Raw genomic sequence first — 25,573 nt, 5'->3', positions numbered from 1 at the left:
CTTGGCGAGGAAAGTAGGCAAAGTACTCATGTAAATTAAAGTAATAGACATTTATTATGTGGCAGGCCTATCGAAGCAACCTCCTAAGCCCTATGCAGGCTAAAAATGAGGATATAAGATTCAGGTTGTGTATTGAAGGGCCCTAGGGTCAAATACCTCAAGAGGAGACATAGGCAAAGTTGAACCACAAACCAAGAATTCTAAAGGTTCACAATAAGGGCATAGGAATTGAGCAGGAGAAGAATTACAGACTGGAACGGGCCAAGCGAGGTGAAATTCCTTTTTTCTGGTGTCTAGATAGCACCCATTTATGGTGCTGTGCCTAACTTGATATTCAGACTCTTATTTTTTCCCAGGAGGAAAAGCTGTGACAAGATGCACAGCAGTACTATGTCCATGTGGTATGACCAGAGCTGTTAGCATAACTGCTTGAGTTTTGCCAAGGAATTAGATGCTGCTGGAAAAATATCCAGAGCTCCTATGTTTGCTATCCAAAGAGTTCCACAGTATTGTGGGGTAAATGGCATCCACTATTGACTAGATATGTGCCAAATGGCTGGTTGGTACTCTTTATGCATACAAAGCAGCCTTGAGGTGTATCCCTGCATATTTGAAGATTCTGTCATTAACGGTGAGGTAAAGTCACGACTGATTAATACTGTAGCTCTCTAAAATAATGAGGTTTTTCCACTAACAGAACCTCTTTATCAGACTTAGAATGAGGAGCCAGCTTGAGGGAAAAGCACCTTCTAACCAAAGATTTTGTCTTGATTTTCTGTGAATATGTCACGATTATAGAATAAAGCAAAAGGCTTGTCTTGATAAGATCCTCGATTCTTATAATCAGTATTTCATGTTGACTTTTATACTTTTGTTAATAAATGACTTTCTAAATGTTATAAAAATGAAGAAAAATATCTTGAGGGTTTTTTTCATAAGTTACCCCTTCTGTGTTTTGGCTTGAGAAAAATTCTGCATTGTAATGCACTATCCATGTATATGATGGTTTTAAAATTTTGTGGAGCTTTTAAGATACTGAAATTATGTTGCCATACCAAAATTACAATGGATTCATCAATGGATGTGTTTCCCTGTAAACAAGCAATTACTTTCTTCTTCTGAATTCCTGCACAGTGTCATTATTTTGTCCTTTGTTTTTCATGAGTGCTTAATACTTCTAGATTATGTTTCAAAGCTAGCTTCTACTAGGTTTGGCTTATATCTTTCAACCAAGTTAGTGCATGTATGTGTTTGTGTTTGTGAAACAACACTGAATTCCTTTTAACTTTGACCAGGTAATGGACACTAGGCATTTGTTAGTCAAATTGTGCATGTTGTGACAAATACAGATCCATTCATTGTTGTTTTGTTAGTGCGTATTAGCATTGATTATGATGTGGACGTGTTTATTTCCTAGACTTTCTGGATCTTCATCTAAATAATAGCAGCGGATAGTGAAGTATCCAGAGTTTAGCCATCATCATTCAGTGTTTCCTTGAATACAAAAATTGAAGTAAAAATGGAGTAAAAGACCATTTTATTTATTTTTTAAATCCCCTATCAGGAGAGAGTAATTAACTCAAGATCCACAATTAGCCTCACAGCAGTCCATATTAACCACCTCCAACCATCCCAGGTCTTTCAGAGGTGGCATAATTCTGAGATTATTTTGCACTTGAAACAGAGAGGCTTATAATAACTAGCTTAAAACACATTTAAGAGTGTTAGGTTTTTCCTTTTTCTTTTTGTGTTAATATCTTCCCTCCCTAATGATAATTTTCTGGTTTATAAGTGGAAGAAAAAAACAAATATTAGGAGAGAATGCTTCCTTCCTACCTGGTTTTAAAGCTATGTATTTCCTTTGGTAAATCTGGAAGTAGCTGCTTTAACTGGAAATTTTGTTATTGAATTAGTTACATGATACAAAAAGAAATCAATAAAATGAATCACATATTCGAGCTTGAGAGAGAACCATGAAGAAAACTTAGAGAAGCCCACTGGAAAAGTATAATGCTTACTCTTCCTTGTTTACTTTTTTGGTTTGGTTTTGTTTTAAAGGGAATGTTCGGTTGCAGAGCATTCCTGCATAATTCAGATACAGCACAAAGCTCGACCCTGGGAACCTTTTCTGCAGTTCTCTGAATGTTCTTTATGCAACCTGCTTTTACAGGTTTAAATTACATTCTGTGACACTGTTTTTGTGGTTGAATTAGAAACTTTTTTTTTTTTTTTTTTAGTTAAACCTGTGATAAGTAATTGTCACAGTTAGCGCCCTGGTACAATGCTAATTTGAAGTGACATGTCCATACTGGCCCTCCGTAACATGAAGAAGCCTAACAGGTGTGAGGGGTGTGGCTTCCCATGGGCTCTGTTGAACTTCTAACCAGAGAAAAATAGCAGAAAAAGTGAAATGAACCTTGAATAAAGCTGTCAGCAGTAATTATCTCAGCAACACTTTGTGGGGAGATAAAATAAGCACTGGTGCTTTTATAACCTGAACACACTGCACCCAAGATAGATTTTTTTACCCATTTAACATAAACTGCTAAATACCTTTCAAGAGATAGTTTCATAAGCCTAATTAAACAACAACAATAATAATTATCATAAAATATAAATTGTTGGAAGACAGGCATTTGTTTATATTTTAACATGTGGTTTCTCTTTGGTATTTGTATAAGTAGTTTTGGTAACAAAAGTTTTTTTTCCATTCTTGTTTTGATAAGCCATTATGGTGTGAAATCTCAAGTATAGAAAATTACATTATCTTCTCGGAAAGAATACTTTCACAATTAATGTTTGAAAGTTTGGTTTTCAGTCACTTTGGAAAGTGTTCGGAGTATTGGGCTGACCCATATGAAACAGAATAATATATGTGAATGAGCCGAGTGAACTGCAGGTCATCATAACAGCCCTACTGCATATACTTCCTTGGAAAGCTATAAGAGTACTATATTTCTTGAGTGGAATATTTGATAAGCCTTTTTCCAGTCTGCTCTCCAAGCACCAGCCATTGTCATTTTCTTTGACAGTAGTATTTTTAAAGTATACTTTAACTTACTTAAAAATAATTCAAATGACATAATCACTATGTTTGCCTGACCCGAGAAGTATAGATGAGTTAAAGTATGATTTTTCTTTACAAATGTCCAGGCTTTAGAAGCTAACTATGCAAAAAAAAAATAGTTGAGATTTTGCAACATATACTGCTCTCTTTATATCTTTCATTGCCTTTCTCTGCCTTGAAATAGAGTTATGATTTCTAGAGACTTTTAAATTTTTTTCATAATTTAACTTTACCACATTCCCACACCCAATAAGTTAGAGGCTTAACAAGCTAGCCAGGTCGGTTCACACGTAAAGTAGAGGTGATGTCATAAAAAAAAATAAAGTAAAAAGGTTAGGTAGGAGTCAGCATGTTAGTCCTGACTCTGCTGTGTTTATTAGCTTTGTGATCTTGGGTGAAAAATAAGAACCTTATTTTTTTTTTTCTGTGGAATGGGACTTGGCAAACTGTACCAGGTACATTCTCACTAAGGGGATAACAAAGATTAGATACAGCGGGATAAAACAGAGCCAACATGGTATATACTTTATTCACAAACCAGTGGTTATTAACTTCATCAAAAGAGAAACTGTTCACTATTGGCTGTAGCCCCAGCACTCAGCTGATTTCCTCATGGATGTTTAGTAACTGTTAGTTAAGTGAATGAATAACGTTGCATTTTGTACTCAAGAGAAGTTTAGTACTCTCTGTTTGTCTATTCCCCAGAGTTATATAGCAAAATCCCTACCATATGTATATATCACACACACACACACACACACACACACACACACACACTAATCTTCACAACAATCTTATGACTTAGGAACTTTGCAGAGGAGGGAATTGAGGAACTAAGAAGATAAGAGAGTTGTCTAAAGTCATACAGCTATTAGCCAGCAGAGCCAGGATTTCAAATACTGGCAGTGTGACTTTGGAGTTCAAGTTCATAATCACTCTGCTTTTATACCTCTCCGAGGAAGTACAGTGACAATGATTACCAAAGAAATTGTCTTGTGGTGACACAGGTTTCACCAGAAACTTCCTCGTCACAGGTGTAAATGATTCAGGAGACATGGGAGTGCATTTTGGGGGGTGAGATTCCTTCCTTATACATTGGGACACTTCCTCTCCCTTTTGTCTCCTAAAACTGCAGGTCCCCCAATCCATTGCACCCATTGGAACAGTATTGCTGCCTTAGGGCTACCTCTTCCCCAGTGACAGGAATAGCATACAGGGCTAGGGCCTGGACAGTTTTCCACAAATGTAGGATAACAGAGTTTTGATTCCTAGATATTTGGCCCTTCCTTCAGTCGGGTCCAGTTCCAGGGCCAAGCTTTCACCACTTTATTCCAGACCTTGACCTACCCATGTAAGACCTCTGTGTATAAAATCCCTACTGCCTTCTTCTACTCAGCTCTCACCTGGGATTCTGGTCCTCCCCTCAGGAACAGGCTGACTAAAAGATGTTTATTTCTGGAAGATTTGGCCAAGTTTCATGACGTATGATTGACTCCTCAAAGATACCAGGTGTTTTTTGGGGCACCTGACTGGCTCAGTTGGTGGAGTGTGTGACTCTTGATCTCGGGGTTGTGGGTTCAAGTCCCACATTGGGCTTAGAGCTTATTTTTAAAAATTTTTTTAAAAGGTACCAGGTATTTTAAAGAACAGAGAAAATTTTGAGATTGGGAGGTTATAGGGCCTTTAAGGACAAGATTGAGCTGAGATTTGAAGAAGTGCTTTCACTTTTCTCATATGATCCTAACATACCTATGAAACTGACAGGTAGAAAAAAATGGGGAGGGAAACCCAGGCAAGAGTAATGGCATGAGCAAAAGCCTAGGAGTAGGTAAGTGCAAGGCATATTTTTGGTTCAATGAGCAAACAAATGTGTATACAGTGCAAAAAAGTAGTGAGGGATAATAACTGGAAAGATAGGTAGTCAGTGGCCTTGAAAAATTTGTTCAGAGTGAGATAAAAGAATTAGAAAGCACCTAGTCATGTTTTTTTCATTTTACAGGTGATAAAGCTAAAAGAGAGTTGATCAAGGTCACACGATAAATAAGAGGCAAAGTTCGAATTTTAATCCACATCCTTTTATCTGTGTACAATGTTCTTTCAGTGTATTAGCCCTCCATTAGTTTTATACAGCTGGAATCATATCATCGGCAACATTGATGGGAGAAAGTCTTAAAAGGGCACCATGCAGCCTTAAGACATAAAAGAACAATACTTGATTTGCATTAATGGTGGTGACGAAAGAGGAATAGCTTACAGGCTGGTTAAATGTATTTAAGCTGAAAGTCCTTAGTAGGCTTAACTAGTCACCCAAAGTCACTGCAGCAGGTAGGAGCACTCCTTTCCTCCCCTCTCCTCCCCCCACCCCACCCCACTGCTCTCCTCAGGCTGTTTTCCTCTCCTTCAGTCTTGGTTAAGTTAATCTCATAGGAATTAAATGGGAAACCTGTAGCAAGTTTCCACTTTTGGACATCCCTTGTAAAATATCCTTATAAAAATCTGTCATAGGGCCGCCTGGGTGGCTCAGTCGCTGCCTTCGGCTCAGGTCATGATCTCAGGGTCCTGGGATCAAGCCTTGCATCGGGCTGCCTGCTCAGTGGCAAGTCTGCTTCTCCCTCTCCCTCTGTGATCTCTCTTGCTCTCACTCTCTCTCAAATAAATAAAATATTTCAAAAAAATCTGTCATAAACAGGTAGTGAATGTCAGAAATGGGCTCTTAAGTGCACTCAGAGCCAAAATATATCTAAACAAACATACTCTTCACAGGTGATACTTAGAAGAATGGCATACAAGGTCTTGAGAATAGATAAGAAACCCCTAAATAAGCTAATTTTTTCATCTAGGAAGAAAATAATTTTATGAAGTATTAATCAACATCTTCTGGATACCTTTGATGTGGAAAAGTTTAAGTAATATAATAGGCTGTTCTGTATATTTCAGAACACATATCAATTAAGTTAAATGTAATTGACATAAGGTGTTATTAAACACTTATCTGATACCAATACTGTCATCTAGGCTTAAATTCTTAAAGACAGAAATAATTGGGCATTGCATCTGAAGACAACTATATGATAATCCTTTCTTCTGACAAAGAGCCAAAGATGAAGTGTGCTTTCTGTTTTTATTTTAGTTGCAAAATTAATTAAGTCCGATTAAGCTTGGCACTTATTCACTTACCATCTTTTCAGTGCTGTCAATAAAGATATTATTCCCATTATTCAGATGAGAAAACTGGGATCTTATGAGGTCAAGCAACTTCCCTGGGAAATGTATTAAATATCAAAGCCAGAATGCAAGGCCAGGTTATCTGTATCCAAGTGCCTGATAATGGGAATTTACATGTTTATTGAATAATTAAGTTATAGACTCTGGGTAACTATATGGTTCATATAACTTACTCAGCAACCAGTTCTAAATTATAAGTAATTATGGGGATGAAGGGCAAGTTCAAGAGAAATCTGCACATTTCAGATTACTTTCTTCCCCCTCACCTATCTGGTAGGTTAGAAGAAGTGGATTTTTTAAATAGGTTCTTTTCTCTTTTCTGCCCTCCACCAGAGGGTGCTCATAAGCAATTAAATGAACAAGCTGTAGCGATTGGAACTGAGAAACAAGTGCCATTTTAATTCACAGCATGGATTTACCCCTGTGCCAAGTAGCAGACTTTAAAACAGAACTCTTGATTCAAATGAAATAGCTTCTTTGGCTTAAAGTTGTCTTGCAAATAATAACTAGTCTGCCTGCCTGAGCTAGTATCTTTATAGAGGTAAATCTAACCATTCTCACTAAATAGGTATGAGAGAAATTATGCCAGTAGGCAGCGTTAGACTGGTCTAATAGGGCTATATTCTTATATAACTTATTGTTCAGAAGTACTCTAGTATTCTGAAGTACTTCAGAAGCTCGTCTAGTGTACTCACTAGAATCAAATAATAAAATGCAAGAATGTTGTTATTGTCTATATATTTAGTTTTATAGAAGCGTATCTTTTTAGAAATTTTGTTAATTCTACTGCAGTGGGTAAATCTTTACCCCCTTATGGTGTCGTCTAGTTTTAGGAGCTGGGATGCAGTAAAAGACTTTAAAAAAGAAAACTTTTGTGTTGAGCAACCTCTCTTTGATAGAATGCTGGATAATGTTGGACCAGTGCAGGGAAGTATGAAGGTGGGCAGTTATAATGTGGAAAAGTATCATCAGGTGATTCTCCTTGTTTTCAAGAATCCCAACAAGTTTTTTTTAATATTTTCAAAACTTTTAATAAATTTATTCTTTGTACAAAAAGACAGTCTTAAGTATGTCATATAGAATTTACAACTTGTCAAAGCTACAGTTCACATCTTGGGAATATTCATTTACATGTAACTTATGACACTAACTATTGGTTAAATGGAACCAAAATAATAAAAAATATTATAATGCAGTTGTTTTTTTAATTGAAAATTGTCCTCTGCAAATGTTCACTGAGGATCCAAGAAGATGCCCAGCTTATATAGCTTACAGTTGAGAGTGTGGTTATCCAGTAATGCCACAAATACTTTGCTTCACTAAGGCATTTCTGCATACCATTGCATTAGGAAATGCTATTTATTTTGACAATCATTTCCTCAAAGATCAGTCTCAAATCATTTTTTATTTGAAATGCCTTTTTTCTTTTTTGTTTTTTTATTTTAATTGAAGTATAGTTGACATTTAATATTATATTAGTTTCAGGTGTACAATTATGTACATTACAAAATGCTCACCATGATAAGTGTAGTTACTGTCTTTCACCATACAAAGTTATTACAGTATTATTGACTATATTCCCTATGCCATACTTTTCATCCCTGTGATTATTTTATAACTGAGGTTTGTACCTCTTTATCCTCCTCATCTATTTCAGCCATCCCCCCACTCCCCTCCCTTCTGGCAACCACTAGTTTGTTCTCTATATTTACGAATCTGTTTGTCATTGTTTGTTCCTTTGTTTTGTTTTTTAGATTCCACGTATAAGTGAAGTCATACAGTACTCGTCCTCCTCTGTCTGATTTATTTCACTTAGTGTAATACCCTCTGGCCCATTCATGTTGCAAATGGCAAGATTTTCATTCTATTTTATGACTAATATTCCATTGTATGTACTTTTACCACATCTCTTTTAACCATCCACCTATCAAGGGATACTTAGGTTGCTTCTATATCTTGGCTATTGTAAATAATGCTCCAATAAACATTGGGGTGCCTATATCTTTTCAAATTAGTGTTTTCATTTTCTTTGGGTAAAAATACCCAAAAGTGGAATAACTGGATCATAAGGTATTTCTGTTTTCAGTTTAGTTTTTTTGTGTGTGTGTGGAAACTCCGTACTGTTTTCCACAGTAGCTCTACCAGTTTACAATCTCATCAGCAATGCACAAGGGTTCCCTTTTCTCCACTTCCTTGACAAAACTTGTTATTTTTCGTCTTTTTGATACTAGCCATTCTGACTGGTGTGAGATGGTATCTCATTGTGGTTTTTTTTTTTGTTTTTTGTTTTTTTAGATTTTATTTATTTTTTTTCAACAGAGATAGAGACAGCCAGCGAGAGAGGGAACACAAGCAGGGGGAGTGGGAGAGGAAGAAGCAGGCTCATAGCAGAGGAGCCTGATGTGGGGCTCGATCCCATAACGCCGGGATAACGCCCTGAGCCGAAGGCAGACGCTTAACCGCTGTGCCACCCAGGCGCGCCCCTCATTGTGGTTTTGATTTGCATTTCTCTGATGATTAATCATGTTGAACATCTTTTCATATGTCTGTTAGATTAAAAGAAAGAAACAAAAAAGTCAGGAGCATTTTAAATCTCATATATATTTCCTAAAAAAATTTTTTTTTAGAAATTTGGGATAATTAAAACAAAATATAGTATTTTGCAACTAGCTATAACATCTTTGAAGAATAGTTTAAAAGTCAAGAGAGGGCACCTGGGTGGCTCAGTCAGGTAAATGTCTGCCTTCACCTCGGGTCATGATACCAGGGTCCTGGGATTGAGTCCCGAATCCAGCTCCCTGCTTAGCGGGGAGTGTGCTTCTCCCTCTCTCTCTGCGCCTCCCCCCCCCCCTGCTCATGCTTTCTCTCTCTCTAGCTCTCTCTCTCTCAAACAAATAAATAAAATCTTTAAAAAAAGAGAACATGCTTGTGCTATCGTTAAGCTGTGACTTGAGGCAAACGACTTTACCTCTCTATATCTAAGTTTCCTCTTAAATAGTAGTATTAGACTAGATCTTCTTGTGAGAAGAAACTACCTTTCATTTGGAATCTGTTAGAGATGATGGGGCTACTGACAGAAGATGCTTAAGAGTAGGCTGGTGATAAACTCTCAAGAGAGTCCCATTACTAGCTTTGAATGGAGCAGGGGATGCTTGGTGGAGATAGTGTGGCGGCAGCACTTAACTCAGCTAAGACTTAAAGATCTTTGGTCTCTGGGGTGCTTGGGTGGCTCAGTGGGTTAAGCCAACAACTCTTGATCTCACATGAGTTCAAGCCCCGCATCGGGTTCCACGCTGGGTGTGGCGCCTTCTTAAATAAATAAATAAATAAATAAAAGATCTGTGGTCTCCTTGTTGGGATATCAGCAAGTGATGAATTCAAAGACCCTTCCAACTCTAATACCTTATGAGTCTAAAATAAAGCCATCTGTAGCAGCCATCCTTGTTTCTTTCAACTCTGCTTGGTTGTGTGATAGCATTCTTGTTTTTGTATACAGCAGAAAACCTCACAATTTGCTACTGTTGGTGTTTATTTCATTAAACCTTACCAACTTGCCAAATCAGTTGAGGACTCTAATACAGCAAGGCCAGGGAGAGAACACAGTTTTTGAGCTGTTGACACAGGAGTTTTATAGATAATTGATCTTGACCTCCACATGTCTTATAATATTCCATTCCGTTGGTTCCAGATTATTAGTCACTTCCTTTTTAACAGTGTGTTTTTTTTCTTTTTTTACAAGGTGACTAAACTGCTATTTAACCCTGCTACAAGAATGTGGCAGTGGGCTAGTCCAGACAAGTGGATGTGCACTTGGTAACTAACATTCTTAATAAGCTTGCTTCAACCTGCCACAAATTAAAGCTCTGTGACTTTTCTAGCACATAAGTGATTTAAAAAAAAAAAATGCTTGGATTTGATTTGCACTCTTGTTGGCAGTAAATGAAACTTCAGCCTCATGATTCAGTTTGGCTTCTAACTACTTTAATCTGTCTAGCTCAACAGTGAGCATCTGAAAATTTTAAAGAGGTGATCCAGCAGTTATCTTCAGGGCTTCTTATTCATAAAAAGCTTTGGGTTGGTCAGAAATGTGTGATGTAGTTAAAATTCCATGGCTTTTGGAATAAAATCTGGTTTGCCACTTAGTAGTTAATTAATCTTAGACAAGTTATTCTACCCTTCCGAGGCTGTTTTGTGATCTATGCAATCATGTTTATCCTAATTTGCAGGATTGTCATATATGGTAGACACTTAAAATATAGTTCCTGACAAATTGATGGTATCCAGGAGTAGCTGTTTTGATTAAGCCAAAGAAAATAATTATTGTTTATCAGTCCCTCAGACAACAGATAATAGGGCCTTAAAATTGTTTGATTGAATTATTTCTAAATGCCTCTGAGATAAATCTTTCTGAGTTTGAGTTTTGGCTCACTACTCAGTAGCTGTGTGACCTTAGGCAAGCTTCTTTAAGTAAGGCTCAGTATCCTTGTCTTTAAAATGGGGATTATAATAATACCTATCAAGCAGGGTTATTGTGACAATTAAGTGGAGTAATGCATATAAAGCACACACATAATACTGTATATATTAAGCTCGCAATAATAGCAATTATTATTAAAATATTTTTAAAACTACTGAGTGATTTCATGGGTATTTGTATATGTATTTCAAACCATATCAAATTATATATTTCAAAATGTGTATAATCTATTGTAGGTCAGTTATACCTCAATAAAGTAATACTCAATGATATATGTGTGTATCTTCATTGTACTACAATGATTATATTCAGTGCTGATGCCCAGTAAGACTCCCAAACCTAGATGGAACTAATTATACTGCTGCCTTCTCAGGATGGTGATAAGCTTGAAATATGGTTTTAAAAGTTTTTCTTACATTAATATTATTTTTTAAAACACAAGGTGGAGTGCCTGGGTGGCTCAATCGGTTAAGCATCTGCCCTAGGCTCAGATCATGATCCCAGGGTCCTGGTATGGAGCCCCATATCAGGCTCTCTGCTCAGCAGGGAGTCTGCTTCTCATCTCCCTCTGCTCCAGCTCTGCCTGCTTGCTTTCTCTATCAAATAAATAAATAAAATCTTAAAAAAATAACACACACACAAGGGAATTGTATTTTACAAACTAATTTTTAAAAGATATATGGGGCACCTGGGTGGCTCAGTCAGTTAAGTGTCTGCCTTCAGCTCAGGTCATGATCTCAGGGTCCTGGAATTAAGCCCTGCATTGGGCTCCCTGCTTTAGCAGGGAGTCTGCTTCTCCCTCTGCCCCTCCCCCTACTCATGTGCACGCGTGCGCTCTCTCTCCCTCTCTTCAAATAAGTAAGTAAAATCTTTTTTAAAAAGATAGGCTAGTGATGGGTGTTAAGGAGGGCACGTATTGCATGGTGCACTGGGTGTTATACACAAGTAATGAATCATGGAACTTTATATCAAAAACTAGGGATGTACTGTATGGTGACTAAAATAATATAATAAAAAATTATTATTAAAAAAAGATGCAAATAGTGAAGCTATAGTTTTATAATTTTTAGGTTGTGTTACTAAGTGTATCACATGCAGGGCAAGGATCCTGCAGGTGACTGAACTGAATCTTCTTAGTGATGCGTTAAGATCATAGTTCATAAGAGCTAGAAGGGATCTGAGAGGTCATTCATGTGGGTTGCTCTCAGGGAGGAATATTTTAATAGTCTTTTCAGATCATTGTGGATATTATTCTTTGATACTAAACCAGAACTCAAAGTGATAGTTTTCTAAATGTTAGTTTTGATGTGGAATCTGCGACCATATCAATGTACTTTTTGTACTTTGTTACGATAAGATCCATTGGTGTGTCTTGCACTTTAAATAGATCCTTTACCAGTGCATAATTTTATAACATCATGCATTCATTGTTCATTTGGAGAGTATTGGTCCTCTGAGTTATGCAGATTTTCTAACGTTGACCTATTCTATTACATGATATTTTTAAAAAAACCTGTTAATATCACCACTGATCTCATCAGAAAAGTCTTTAAAGGGGTGCTTGGCTGGTTCAGTTGGTGGAGCGTGCAGCTCTTTTTTTTTTTTTTTAAGATTTTATTTATTTATTTGACAGAGAGAAAGACAGCCAGTGAGAGAGGGAACACAAGCAGGGAGTGGGAGAGGAAGAAGCAGGCTCCCAGCGGAGGAGCCCGATGCGGGGCTCGATCCCAGGACTCCGGGATCACGCCCTGAGCCGAAGGCAGACGCTTAACGACTGAGCCACCCAGGCGCCCCATGGAGTGTGCAACTCTTGATCTCAGGATTGTGTGTTCAAGCCCCATGTTGAGTGTAGTGATTACTTTATTAAAAAATCTTAAAAAGAAGAAAAAAAGGAAAGGAAAGTGTATAAGCATTAGGAAGCTGTTACATTTATGGTGGCTGATAAGTTTTCCAAAATTTTAGTTTTTACTTGAAAACTCAAGTTTTGTCATGGGCAGTTGATACTCCCAGACCTGTTCCTTAAAGTAACAGGCTTACTTAATTCATTTTGGAAGAAAATCTTGTCAAATACTTAAATCCAAATAACCATAGTTTGTTCGCCAGTCATTTCAGTAATAATAGTGTTCCATGAAAAAAATAGTGCATTCACACAAGTCAATTACATAAGTGCTTTTTCCTCAACACAACCATCATACTTCGTCATGCAGCAGGAGTTTTGTGCATACTTCCCATTTTTCATATAGAGAATATTAAAAGAGGTATACTGGAGAGTCAAGTTTAATTAAAAGTAATATTTTTTACTGATTCAGCAGGAACATTCTTAAGTTAAACCAACATTTTTACAGTGAGTACATGGCCACTTGTGAAAGTGGACACTTTCACACAGTTTGCTGTTACTACCTTGATTTGTGCTAAGGTCCTAACAGTTTTGCCCACCACTGCTTTTTTCACTATCAGTGTAAAAGCAGTGAAAGAGTCAAATACCATCTAAGTATTATTATGAAAATGATTTTGACCTTGTGGAACTCCTTAAAGGATCTCAAGAACCCTGTGTCTATAAACCACATTTTGAGAATCATTGGCATAGTTAGTATGTTCCTAAGAAAATACTAAGTACTTTCTATAAGAAAAAAACAAAACTTCAAATAGGCCTTAAGAGTATTTATTAACTAATGGGATATCTACTATTTGGCATATTTATTCTCGTTTAAGCTATCTTACAGAAAGCCTTTTAGGAAAGGAAATATTACCCATTTTTATAGAAGAAGCTGAGGTTTGAGATAGGAACTATTGATTGGAGTATATAATAGAATAATAACTACCAGAAGTGAATTTGAACTCAAGACACTCAGACTTTAGAAGTCCTTGCTTTCAAGAGAATCAGAAGATAAGCCACAAACTGGTAAAAAGATCTACAAAAGATACATCTGAGAAGGGATTTTTATCTAAAATATACAAGGAACTCTTAAAACTTAATAAGAAAATGAACAACCCAATTAAAAAATGAGCCAAAGACCTTAACAGACATTGTTACCAAAGAAGATATACAGATGGCAAATAAGCATATGAAAAGATGCTACATATCATATGTCATCAGGGAAATGCAAATTAAAAAACTACCTATTAAGGGGTGCCTGGGTAGCTCAGTCTTTTTAAGCATCTGACTCTTGATTTTGACTCAGGTCATGATCTCAGAGTTGTGAGATGGAGCCGCATCAGGCTCCATGCTGGACATGGAGCCTGCCTAAGATTCTCTCTGTCCTGGGGTGACTGGATGGCTCAGTCAGTTAAGCATCTGACTTTGGCTCAGGTCATGATCTCAGGGTCCTGGGATCAAGCCCTGCATCAGGCTCCCTGCTCGGCAGGAAGTCTGCTTGTCCCTGTCTCTCTGCCTCTGCCCCTCCCCCAGCTTGTGCTCTCTCTGACTCTCTCTCAAATAAATAAAATCTTTAAAAAAATTCTCTCACTCTTCCTCTGCTCCTACACCCCACTTAAAACAAAACAAACAAACAAACAAACGAAAAACACCTATTAAATGACCAGATTCCAGACCACTGACACCACCAAATGCTGGTCAGGATGTGGAGCAATGGGAACTCTCATTCACTATTGGTAGGGATGCAAAGTATTACAGCCATTTTGGAATACCATTTGGTGTGGTGTCTTAGAAAGCTAAACATACTCTTACCATATGATCTAGCGATTGTGCTTCTTGCTGTTTACCCAAAGGAGTTGTAAATTTAGTTCCATACAGAAACCTACACACAGACGTTTATAGCAGCTTTATTCATAATTGCCATAACCTGGAAGCAACCAAGACATCCTTCAGTAGGTGAATGGGTAAACAAACTGAGGTACATCCGGACAATGGAATATCATTCGATACTAAGAGGAAATGAGATTTTAAGCCATGAAAAGACACGGATGAACTTTAAATGCATATTACTAATTGAAAGAGACCAATTTGGAATGACATTCTGGAAGAGACAAAACTATGGAGACAGGAAGAAGATCAGTGGTTGCCAAGGGCAGTGAGGGGAGGTGGAGATGAATAGTCAGAGCACAGAGGATTTTTAAAGTGGTGAAAATACTCTGTATGATATTATACAATGGATAAATGCCATTATACCTTTTTCCAAACATATAAAATGTACACCAAGAGTGAACCCTAATGTAAACTATGGACTTTGAATAATTACGATGTGTCAACGTAGGTTTATCCTTGACTATGCCTGTTTGGGGGCAGGGAGTATAGGAGAAATCTCTACTTTCTTCTCAATTTTTTTGTCAATCTTAAATTACTCTTTAAGAAAAGGAAGTCTTCATAAATATATATATATATATATAAAACTCCCATGCCTTTCAACAACCTAACCCATTTATATATATTATATATATGTGTGTGTGTGTTATATATATAATAGTTTTATTTAATTAAACCCGTGACCTATTTAATACATATAATAGCCAGTGAGATTTTTAGGCATGAAAATTCTTTTAGCCCAGCCTTTCCCCATCCCTAAGCATTCAGAAGATTATACTCTCAGATGTGCTTTATTTATTTAAAGGTATAGAATTAAATAATAAAGGAATTTTGGCTTGACTTCATTTTGAATTTGTGAGTCTGTTTTGAATCTCTGCATCTGCGATGATGGAAAGTCAGAGGATTACAGTCTAATATGGGCAGGAAAAAAACTGAATAAAGCCTTGAAATAAATTTTGCAAATGAGTCACAGTTCTTCATTATATTAGGTTAAAGCAATCTTGTGATTGAGAGATTACCATTATGTATAGGTTAATTAACTAGTATAATGTATGCAAATTTAAAATTTTAAGGTAACCCCCTTCAACGATAAAGTCAAATAAACCTGCAGCCCTAATCTTTTTTTCCAATTCCTTGCAAAATAAATACCCCAGTGGTAATAGTATCGATCATTTAAAATTCTATAACAATTTGGTTTCACATACATTATCTCAATCTCATTGGATCTTCATACCAACTCTGTGAGAGAGAACAGATTGTATTACCCTATTTTGTAAATTAAGGACAGATTCTATTATACCATTCTTTCTCTAAATAAGAAAGCTGAAATACAGAAATTCTAAGTGATTTTTGTCCATAGTCATTGGACAGTTGAGTGATTCCAGCCAGCCTAGAACTTCAGCCTTTTGACTTCACATCTTTTATCTAAATTTAGGTTATGAGTCCCACCAAACATTTACTTTAGCCCTAAATTATTGAAATCACTGTCTGTGTAACTATTGTCCCTTCCAAGGAGTTGCTAGCCCTGCAGAGACTGCCCCATCTTTACTCCCTTGTATTCCTTTTTCTGTGCCTGTTCCTATGTGCATCTTTTGTCTTTCCAACTGGTATATATGTTGCTTTAGGACAGACTTCTATTTAATCCACACTGGGCATATAGTTACTCAGAAGTTTCTGACCCTTTAACTCCTCAGTGTATTGTGATTAGTGGGATCTGAAATAGAGTGATACAGAGGCCCCCTTTGTCAGCTTGTAGGCTAGGGAGAAAGTGCTGGCCACTCTCCTCTTCAGGAATTATTAGTAGCTCTGGGGAAGGTTAATGTTGAAAACTGTGGAGACAAGCCCATTGAGTAGCCAGCCCATCTGTAGTACTGTGTACTTCTAATGAGCACTTTTCTCCAGCTCCTCCTAAAGTATGTCTTTTAGTTTACACATGGTTAGGCTGTTATGCAAAGGTAGTCACAGTAGAATCTAATCATCATTTCTTTTCTCCAGGTTCTAAAAATAATGATCATTGGAATGATAACAGGTCTTCTGCCTATTTAGTAGTTTCAAAGCCAGCTTTTACTTACCTTTAATACATTTAACCCTTTCAAAAGTCCATTGAGGTATTTAAGGCAGGGATTATTCACCTCAATAAATGGAAAATTCTGGAGTAGAATAGAGAAATTATTTCCTGAAGTGCAGGAGGCTGGGAAGTACTTGAATTGAGATTTTTCTGGCTCCTGGTCCAAGTCTCTTTCCATTATACTACACTGCTTCTGATTGTCAGTCACATTTACCATCATTATTGTTTCACTACCAGAGGATTTTAGGGTGGGGGAGGAGGACTTTTTTTTAATGAAAAATATTGTGAAAGTAACGTGACTTGAAATTTAGCCTGTGTTTCTTATCCAAATTAGCTTTGCTTTTGTTTGTACTGAAATAAAATAAATTGAGCCAATTGTGACAAATGTTGATGAATACGACTGAATAGAATGACAGGATTGATAATGGTTTTGCTTTTAAAAATTATTATTATTAATCAGGTTTTCTAGCATTTGTAAGAGACAATGCCAAAACAAACTAACAAAAACATCTAACCACGGGGCACCTGGCTGGTTCAGTTAGTAGAGCATGGGACTCTTGATTGCAGGGTGGTGAGTTCGAGCCCCACATTGGACATAACAATTACTTTAAAACATAAATAAAATTAAATGATTAAAGTGGCAAAGGTTATACCCCAATTAAAAAAATTTTTTTAAAAACCTCTAACCAGACTAAAGAAAAAATAATCAAAATACAAATAATTTTTATCAGTATAACCTATATGACAGAACACACCTCACATGTTGGAAAATACCTGTGTATTCATGTGACATTTGCCTTTTTCATTCCAATATTTGTCTTCAGATAATTAGCTTGATTATAACACATGTTTGAATTGTAGTTATGACCAACCCACTATTGTGTCCTTGGTTGGTCTCTATGAATTTATAGATATTTGGGTTTCCTCATCTATCAGTTTAATTCAGACCTCCCCAAAAGTTACTAAAAGTGTTTTCAGTGTGCTAATGGAGACCCTATTTTATTTCTAATAATAATAATACAGAGAACATGATGTCATCATTACATTAAATACACAAATGGTCATTTCATGAACACCAAAGAAAAACACCCTCTTTTGGCTATTTAATATTGTTTTAATTCCTCTAGATAGACAAAAGTGACATGTACTCATATTTGCTCACATTTTCCCAAATTTAATATAAACCTCAAATTAGTTATTTAATATCTGACCCACTAAAAATTTCAGTAGAAGTAAATATATTTGGCTTTAATTGCGTTGGCTAAACTAGGCAGATTCTTTGGGTAATAAATCATAATGGTAATAAAAATTAACTGAGTTAACTGAATGTGTGCCAGGTACTGTGCTAGGTGCTTTACATAGATTGTAGATTCCCAAACTATAACAATCTGATATTGTGGATTAATATGATTAAAACATAAATGACATTGTTACCATCTGTAGAAACTTTTCTTTTTAATGCCTTCAGCAAACACTATTCCAGGGTATCCTTCAAAAAAGGAGTGCTTCCCTGGGAATTAGTAAATTGAAGTATTATTCTAATTGGAAAAGTAACAGACACACTGGTGGTGGGGGTGTGTGGATATACATATATGGTTATCTTTATTTTAGGCCTGTTACAGTTTCCTGGAGCACTAGTCTTCTGTCTTATGAAAAATAGCCTTTACTGAAAATCAACTTTAGACTACATCAAAATAAAAAGCTTCTGCAGAGCAAAGGAAATAATCAACAAAATTAAAAGGCAACCTACTGAAGAGGAGAAGGTATTTTCAAATGACATATCCAATAAAGGATTAGTATCCAAAACATATAAAGAACTTAATACAGCTCAACACCCCCAAAAAAAATCCAATTAAAAAATGGGCAGAAGACATGAACAGACATTTATCCAAAGAAGACATTCAAATCACCGACAGACACATGAAAAAGATGCTCAGCATCATTCATCATCAGGGAAATGCGAATGCAAACCACAATGAGAGATCATCTCACACCTGTCAGAATAGCTAAGATCTAAAACACAAGAAACAGCAAGTGTTGGTGAGGATGTGGAGAAAGGGGAACCCTCTTGTACTGTTGGTGGGAATGCAAACTGGTGCAGCCAGTCTGGAAAACAATATAAAGTTTCCTTAAAAAGTTAAAAATAGAACTACTCTAGGATCCAGCAATTGCCCTACTGGGTATTTACCCAAAGAATACAAAAGTACTAATTCAAAGAGATACGTGCACCGCGATGTTTATAGCAGCATTATTTACAATAGCCGAATTATGGAAGCAGCCCAAGTGTCCATCGATCGATGGGTGGATAAAGAAGAGATGGCATATATATACAATGAACTATTATTCAGCCATAAAAGAGAATGAAATCTTGCCATTTGCACTGACATGGGTGGAGCTACATGCTAAGTGAAATAAGTCAGGCAGAGAAAGACATACATATGATTTCACTCATATGTGGAATTTAAGAAACAAATGAGAATAGAAGAAAAAAAAGACAAACCAAGAAAGACTCTTAGTGATAGAGAACAAACTGATGGTTATCAGAGGGGAGGTGGATGGGGGGGATGGGTGAAATAGGTGATGAGGATTAGGAGTGTACTTACTGTGATAAGCACTGGGTGATATATGGAATTGTTGAATCACTATGTTGTACACCTAAAATTAATACAACACTGTATATGTTGACTATGCTGGAATTAAAATAAAAACTTAAGACCGCCGGGACCATTGATGATTGAGTCAGTGTTGCAGCTTTTGTATTACTCACTCCCTGGGCACTGCAAGCAGGCCAGGCATCGTATCAGCTTTCAGGTGGTATGGTGGAGAAAACCAAGGTGTATGTTGGTAATCTGGGAACCAGTGTCAGCAGAGGAGAGTTAGAAAGGGCTATCAGTTATTATGGTCCCTTAAGAAATGTGTGGATTGTGAAAAATCCCCCAGGATTTGCCTTTGTGGAATTTGAAGATCCTAGACATGCAGAAGATGCAGTGTAAGGCCTGGATGGGAGAGTGATTTGTGGTTCCTGAGTGAGAGTTGAATTATCAATAGACACGTTGGACATCTGGTATTAATAGACCACCTGCCCAATGATCCTTTGATCCCAGTGATAAATGCTATGAGTGTGGCGAAAAGGGACATTATGCTTATGATTGTCATCGTTATAGCCCACAGAGGAGAGGCAGGTCACAGTCTAGATCACATTTAAGATCCAGAGGTAGGCGATACTCTTGCTCATGTAGCAGGAGCAGGGAAAGGAGGTCAAGATCAGCATCTCCTTGACCATCAAGATCTGTATCTCTTTCAAGATTAGTTTCACACAGAAGATCTAGGTCTGGTTCTATAAAAGAGTCAAGATCCCCGCTGAGGTCAAGGTCAAGATCCAGGTCTGTTTCACTACCAAGAAGCAGCCAAAGTCCAGATCTCCACCTCCAAAAAGAAGTCATTCCCCACCAGGAAGTCTGCAAAGAAGTGCAAGTCCTGAAAGAGTGAAGTTCTCAAGTTCACCTTTTAGGGAAAAGTTATTTCCTTTACATTATTATAAGGGATTTGTGATGTCTGTAAAGCCTAACCTAGGAAGATTATTTCAATCATCCAGTCAAAATGGATCTGGATTATAACTGTAAATTCACAGCAATAAGATAATATAAATTTTTGTTGAATGTATTAACGTTCTGTGGTCTGAAAATGTGGGGTTTTATCTGGCACATTTAAATAAAATGTTTCTAACTAGAAAAAAAATAAATATTAAAAATAAAAGAGGGGTGCCTGGGTAGCTCAGTTGGTTAGGTGTCTGCCTTCAGCTCAGGTCATGATCTCAGGACTCTGCTGCTCCCTCTCCCATTGCCTTCCCCCCCTCCGCCTCCTGCTCACTCTCTCACTCGCTCTTGAATAAATAAAATCTTTTTCAGAAAAACTTAATGAAATTTTTAAAATAGCAGATTAGAGGAAAAAAAGAAACCAACCTTCCCTACATCTTGATCTCAGACTTTCAACCTCCAGGACTGTGAGAAAATAAATTTCTGTTATTTAAGCGAAAAAAAAAATAGCCTTGACTATTGTAATATGCCATATATGGAAAATTTTCGGATTTTCAGAGGCTTCCTGGTAACATAATACCTGGGCTACTAGAGTGAATTTCTAATCTAACTTCAGAAATCTGGAAAATATTGGGGCAAGTGGGTGGCTTAGTCTGTTAAGTGTCTGCCTTTGGCTCAGGTCATGATCCTAGGGTCCTGGGATAGAGCCCCGTGGGCTGGCTCCCTGCTCCGTAAGGAGCCTGCTTCTCCCTCTCCTCTGCCCCTCCCTCTGCTCATGTGCAAATGCTCTCTCTCTCTCAAAATCTTAAAAAAAAAAAAAAGAAATCTAGAAAATATCATAGGGAGCTTTTGTGAGACATGGACTCATTTTGTTTACAAATGGTGGATTTTTCTTTTTGCAGATGTGTCTTGCTGAATCAGGGCTGTCTTATCCCTGCCATCGACTTACAGTGGGCAGAAGATCTTCACCTGTGCAGACCCGGGAGCAGTCCGAAGAGGTAAGCCCATTTGCCAAGCTTTTCAGTGAATAGGAGGCCTGTCCTTCACCTACCTGCCCACTTCCTACTCTTTTATCTCCACAGCAGTGAATAGATAAAGTTAATGTAGCGTGAATAAAATCTCAGTAAATTCTTCAAGGCAGAAACTTTTCATGCGAGTTTATTGCTAATGTGCTCCTTCTTGGTCAATAAGTTTCATGTTTCAACAGACAGAATTCAGGTGGATTGGTTGAAATGAGTTTTACTTAGAATTGACAGGTTGACAAAGGATTTTCTTCGTTGCCAACTGTATAATTGAGTACATTTATCAAGACTGATCCTGAAGGTCGTTAACTCATTGAGTTGGAGTACCTTCTATGAGGCTGGTATTGTGCTTGATATTAAGTAACAAAGATGAATAACAGTGTATCTACACCAAGGTGCTCAGAATCAAAGGTGATAGATTAATGAACTAATAATAATGGCAAAATGTAATAAAAGCAGTGATAGCACACAGAGTGCTATAGAAACAGAGAAGAAGAACAGTTAAGATTGAACATGGTTGTGTATGGGATGTACCTGTGTGTGTCTTTGTGGGTCTGAACAATGTTAAAAGGCAGTATCTTTTCCATGGCTACAAATAACACTCTATGTCCAACTATGATGACTTTGATTATAAGGGAATGGGAGAGATAGCTTGGACATTACAATGTATCTGTTAAAAAGCATTTATTGAGCTCCTACTATGTGCTAAAGAAAAGTCATCACCATGACTTAAAAAGCGTATGTGACAGAGGTCATAACTAAATAGCACAGAAACACGTTATTCACCTCAGTGTTTTTCTGTTCAATAAAACTTTTTTCCATTTACATTCTGCATAAAATATGGTTGCAAATTTTTATTTAAACTGACTGTATTTTGGGCATTCATTATGGAAGCTGCCACAGGAGCTCTCCAGCCATCCTCTGAATATATATTTATATCACTTAAATATGTGAAAGAGAAATGGGACTGCATAAGTTACATTCTAGTCCATGATCATCCTGTGAAAATGATAATTTGTAATTCTGGTGTTTACATTTTTTTAGAAATCCACAAAGAAAAAAGGGTTTTCCCCTGCTACAAATATTACTGTACTGGTTTCTTAGGCCTCTAAAAATGTTAATTTCATTTAAAGAGCCCACACCATTTTATTCAGCATTTTATCTCACTAATCCTCATGAAAGAAAACATGATATTGAGTTTCACTGCTTGGCAGAAACTACCAGAAATAATTTATTGAAATACTTCTTTCTAGTGCATCAGTGTGTTTCTAATGCTAAAGTAGGTTGTGCTTCAACCCTGTAATGGATAAATCTGCTACATTAAAAGGCGGCCATCTAGCTCCACCCAAAATTTTTAATTCTGTGCTCTGAAAGGTGACAGATATCTGTTCACTTCATTTTATTTCCTTCTCTCACTCTCACCATTATATGTATTTGGGTGGTCCCTTCAGCAAAAAGAAGTCAGTGCTATAGAGTAAGGAATAGTGTTTATGAGGCTGGCATACTCTTTAGGTTAGACAAGAAGGTAGAGTGGAGTTAGGAGGCTTTGCTAAAATAAAAGAGCCACAGTCTTGGGAACATCCTAAAATGTGATTATCTGGGATGAAACCGTTATTTTTCCTTCCCTGGCTAGCTGTAAATATCACCTTTTTCGGGAGCTGATGAGAAATGGGCAAGTGTGACTCGGGCTTTCATGCTGTCATGGAGTTACACAACTGGAAGGGATTTTTAAAATTTGATTTCCACTCTTCTATCCATTCATCCCTCATTCATTTAAGCATTTAATGTCTTCTAGGTGCCCATCATTAGGACCACAGTCTGTATGCTAAAAGAACTCACTCAAAATACCACCTCAAAATAGACTGTTTTATGTCCAATAACAAGGCAACCAGTCCCATTGTTGAGCAGCTCTGTCTGTTGATATATTCCTTACATTAAACTGGAACCTGTGTCCTTGTAGCTTCCACCCAGTGGTTCTGCCTTTTTTTTTTTTTTTTTCTCCTTTTAACCCTTCTCCTACATGATTTCAGGTTTCAGGACAATTACCATTTTTCTATTGATTGTCTGAAGCCTTGAGTTAGGAAGAAGATATTTGAGACCAGTAGTTAAGTTTAAGCTTTGAATTTTATGGATTATAGTTCTGTGTCCTCTAGCTACGGATCTTTTGTTTCTTACATCCTCCTTCTAGTCCTGCAGCTATATTTTTTTTACGATAATTCATCATTTTTTCTTTCCTTCCCAGCCTTCCCTTGCTCCTGAGTCCCCTTTTAATGATCTTTCCATATCTGGGTTCCTAGCTAATACCTCTCCTTTCTCCAGCTGCTTGGGTGGGACAGGGTAGGGACCCATGGACCTAGGCTTCTTGAGAATTGTCCAATCCTCAGTTGATAGTGGAAGAGAAAGGGGAGTGCCCCAAGAATTAAACAAAACAAAACAAAACTTCAAATGTAGTAGATGCTAGTTAATTAGGTAATAACTTCAGTTAAGGAAACATCTGTTGAATGCTCACTATGTGCCAGTCCGATGAATATAAACTGGTAGTTTCATATTATATAATGGTAAAATTGAGCAAGCACAAGATACTAGGGCACAAATGTGGGAGTGGAAGGCATAACCCTTATGCAAGCAAAAGCCGTGTCTACCTAATGCACTTCTGTAGCCCTAACACCTAGTGTAGTACCTGGCAGATACCAACCACGAAATAAATATTGGTGAGTATTTTTTTAAAAAGAAAAAGAAGGGAAGGGGGAGGAGGAAGAGAAAAAATTGGGGGGAAGAGGAGGAAGAAAGACTATAGGAATTTATATCCAAATCAACTTATAAAGAATGAGGCACAGTCAGCCAAAGGAAGAAACATGGAAATAGGATTTCATTCAAAGGAAACAGGATGATCTGATGTAGTATATGCACGGAGATGAGTGCAGTTTGGTGTTCATGCAAAATAAAGTGGGAGACAAAGATAAGAGATGAGGTGAAGGTGAATAGGTCTTACAGGTCAAGTTGGGAACTTGAACTGTGGGCAGCCATAGAAGGCTTTTAAGTGACAAATGATTTTCTTTCCCCAAATACACATTTTAGAGAAGAGTACTTAGCTGCTGTGCAGAGGCTAGATGTGAGGGAAGCAAGACTGGAGGCAGAGAAATCAGATATGAATCTGTTGTACTTGCACAGTTAAAGGATAATGAGATCCCGAACTAAAACATCATTTGTCAAAATAGAGAATGATATAGGTTCAGGAAGTATTTTGGAGGGAGAATCAATAGAACTGGTGACTGATAGGATCTGTGGGAGGAAGAAAAGGAAGTGATAAGAGTGATACCTAGGTTTTGGTTCAAGTGATAGAAAAGATTCATTCAGTATTCATTCAGTAAGTTCTGATTGCATGCCTGTCTATGCCTGGTACTGATATAAGTGTCAGGAATAGGGCTGTGAACAAAGCAAAGTCTTTGCATAAAGATCTTATACCTAATAAAATGAAATTGAACACAGATAATTGCCAAAAATTTGTATTTCAATTTCTAAAACTTGGTGAGACAAGTATTTAGCTTGTCTGTTGTGGTCCTACTGTTAGTATGTGGTATTACACCACTGGCAGACAAGCTAAGTAGTAATTGGGTTACTTCTGAACATTTACGTCTGAATGCCCACTGCAGATTCACTCTGTACAAAACTGAACTTACCATATCTCCCCAGAAACCTAGTTCCTCACCCATATTAATGATCACTGTCAATCCAAGCCAAAAACTGTTCATTCTAATCACTGAGGGACCTGCTGTTCTTTGAAACTGTCCCGAATGAACTGATATATTGTGATTTTTATGACCCTTTCCTTTTGACTATTCAAATAAGTATATTTTTTAATAATAATTTTTATTATGTTATGTTAGTCACCATACAGTATATCCTTAATTTTTGATGTAGTGTTCCATGATTCATTATTTGTGTATAACACCCAGTGCACCCAGTGCACCATGCAATATGTGCCCTCCTTAATACCCATCACCAGCCTATCCCAGTCCCCCACCCCCCTCCCCTCAAATAAGTATATTTTTATGTCTTCCTTTAGAATGGGAATTTCTTGAAGGCCTGAACCATGTGTTATCTATCTCTGTATCCCTAGCTTTTAACCTGTTGCTTTGGTAAGTAGTTGTTGGAAGGAACATCTGCTTCGGTTATACGCTTGCCTTAGTGCTGAGTATATATGAGTCTCAATTTTGTCTCAAACAGTTTGGTTCTTTCTCTTCTAGGAAGTTTGCTCTGATTTTTCCCTTTCCCCATGCATTAAATGTTCTCCTCTGAACTTAACCTGTCATAGCACTTATCACTAGATATTATAATTATCTGTATATATTATATAGTGTTCCTTAAGAGAGTATAGACTGTATCTTTCACACAGGTCCAGGCAGTGTGGCATT

General features: G+C 37.1%; 1 protein-coding gene and 1 pseudogene across 3 annotated transcripts in view; both read left to right on the top strand.

Moving 5' to 3' along the window:
* Window positions 1-25,573, top strand: part of FAF1 (Fas associated factor 1) — a 474,879-nt gene that overhangs the window by 301,890 nt on the left and 147,416 nt on the right. For all 3 annotated transcript variants that reach the window (XM_011227828.3, XM_034652358.1, XM_034652351.1), the window contains exon 9: window positions 21,039-21,134. In XM_011227828.3, the coding sequence (XP_011226130.2) occupies window positions 21,039-21,134 (96 nt within the window). The remainder of the gene's footprint in view (window positions 1-21,038; window positions 21,135-25,573) is intronic.
* LOC105238620 lies at window positions 19,230-20,168 on the top strand (annotated as a pseudogene).

This window comes from Ailuropoda melanoleuca, chromosome 2 (assembly GCF_002007445.2).
Source record: "Ailuropoda melanoleuca isolate Jingjing chromosome 2, ASM200744v2, whole genome shotgun sequence".
In the NCBI taxonomy this organism is placed as follows: Eukaryota; Metazoa; Chordata; class Mammalia; order Carnivora; family Ursidae; genus Ailuropoda; species Ailuropoda melanoleuca.
The sequence above is the reverse complement of the archived record's forward strand: the minus strand, read 5'-3'. Positions and strand labels throughout refer to the sequence as shown.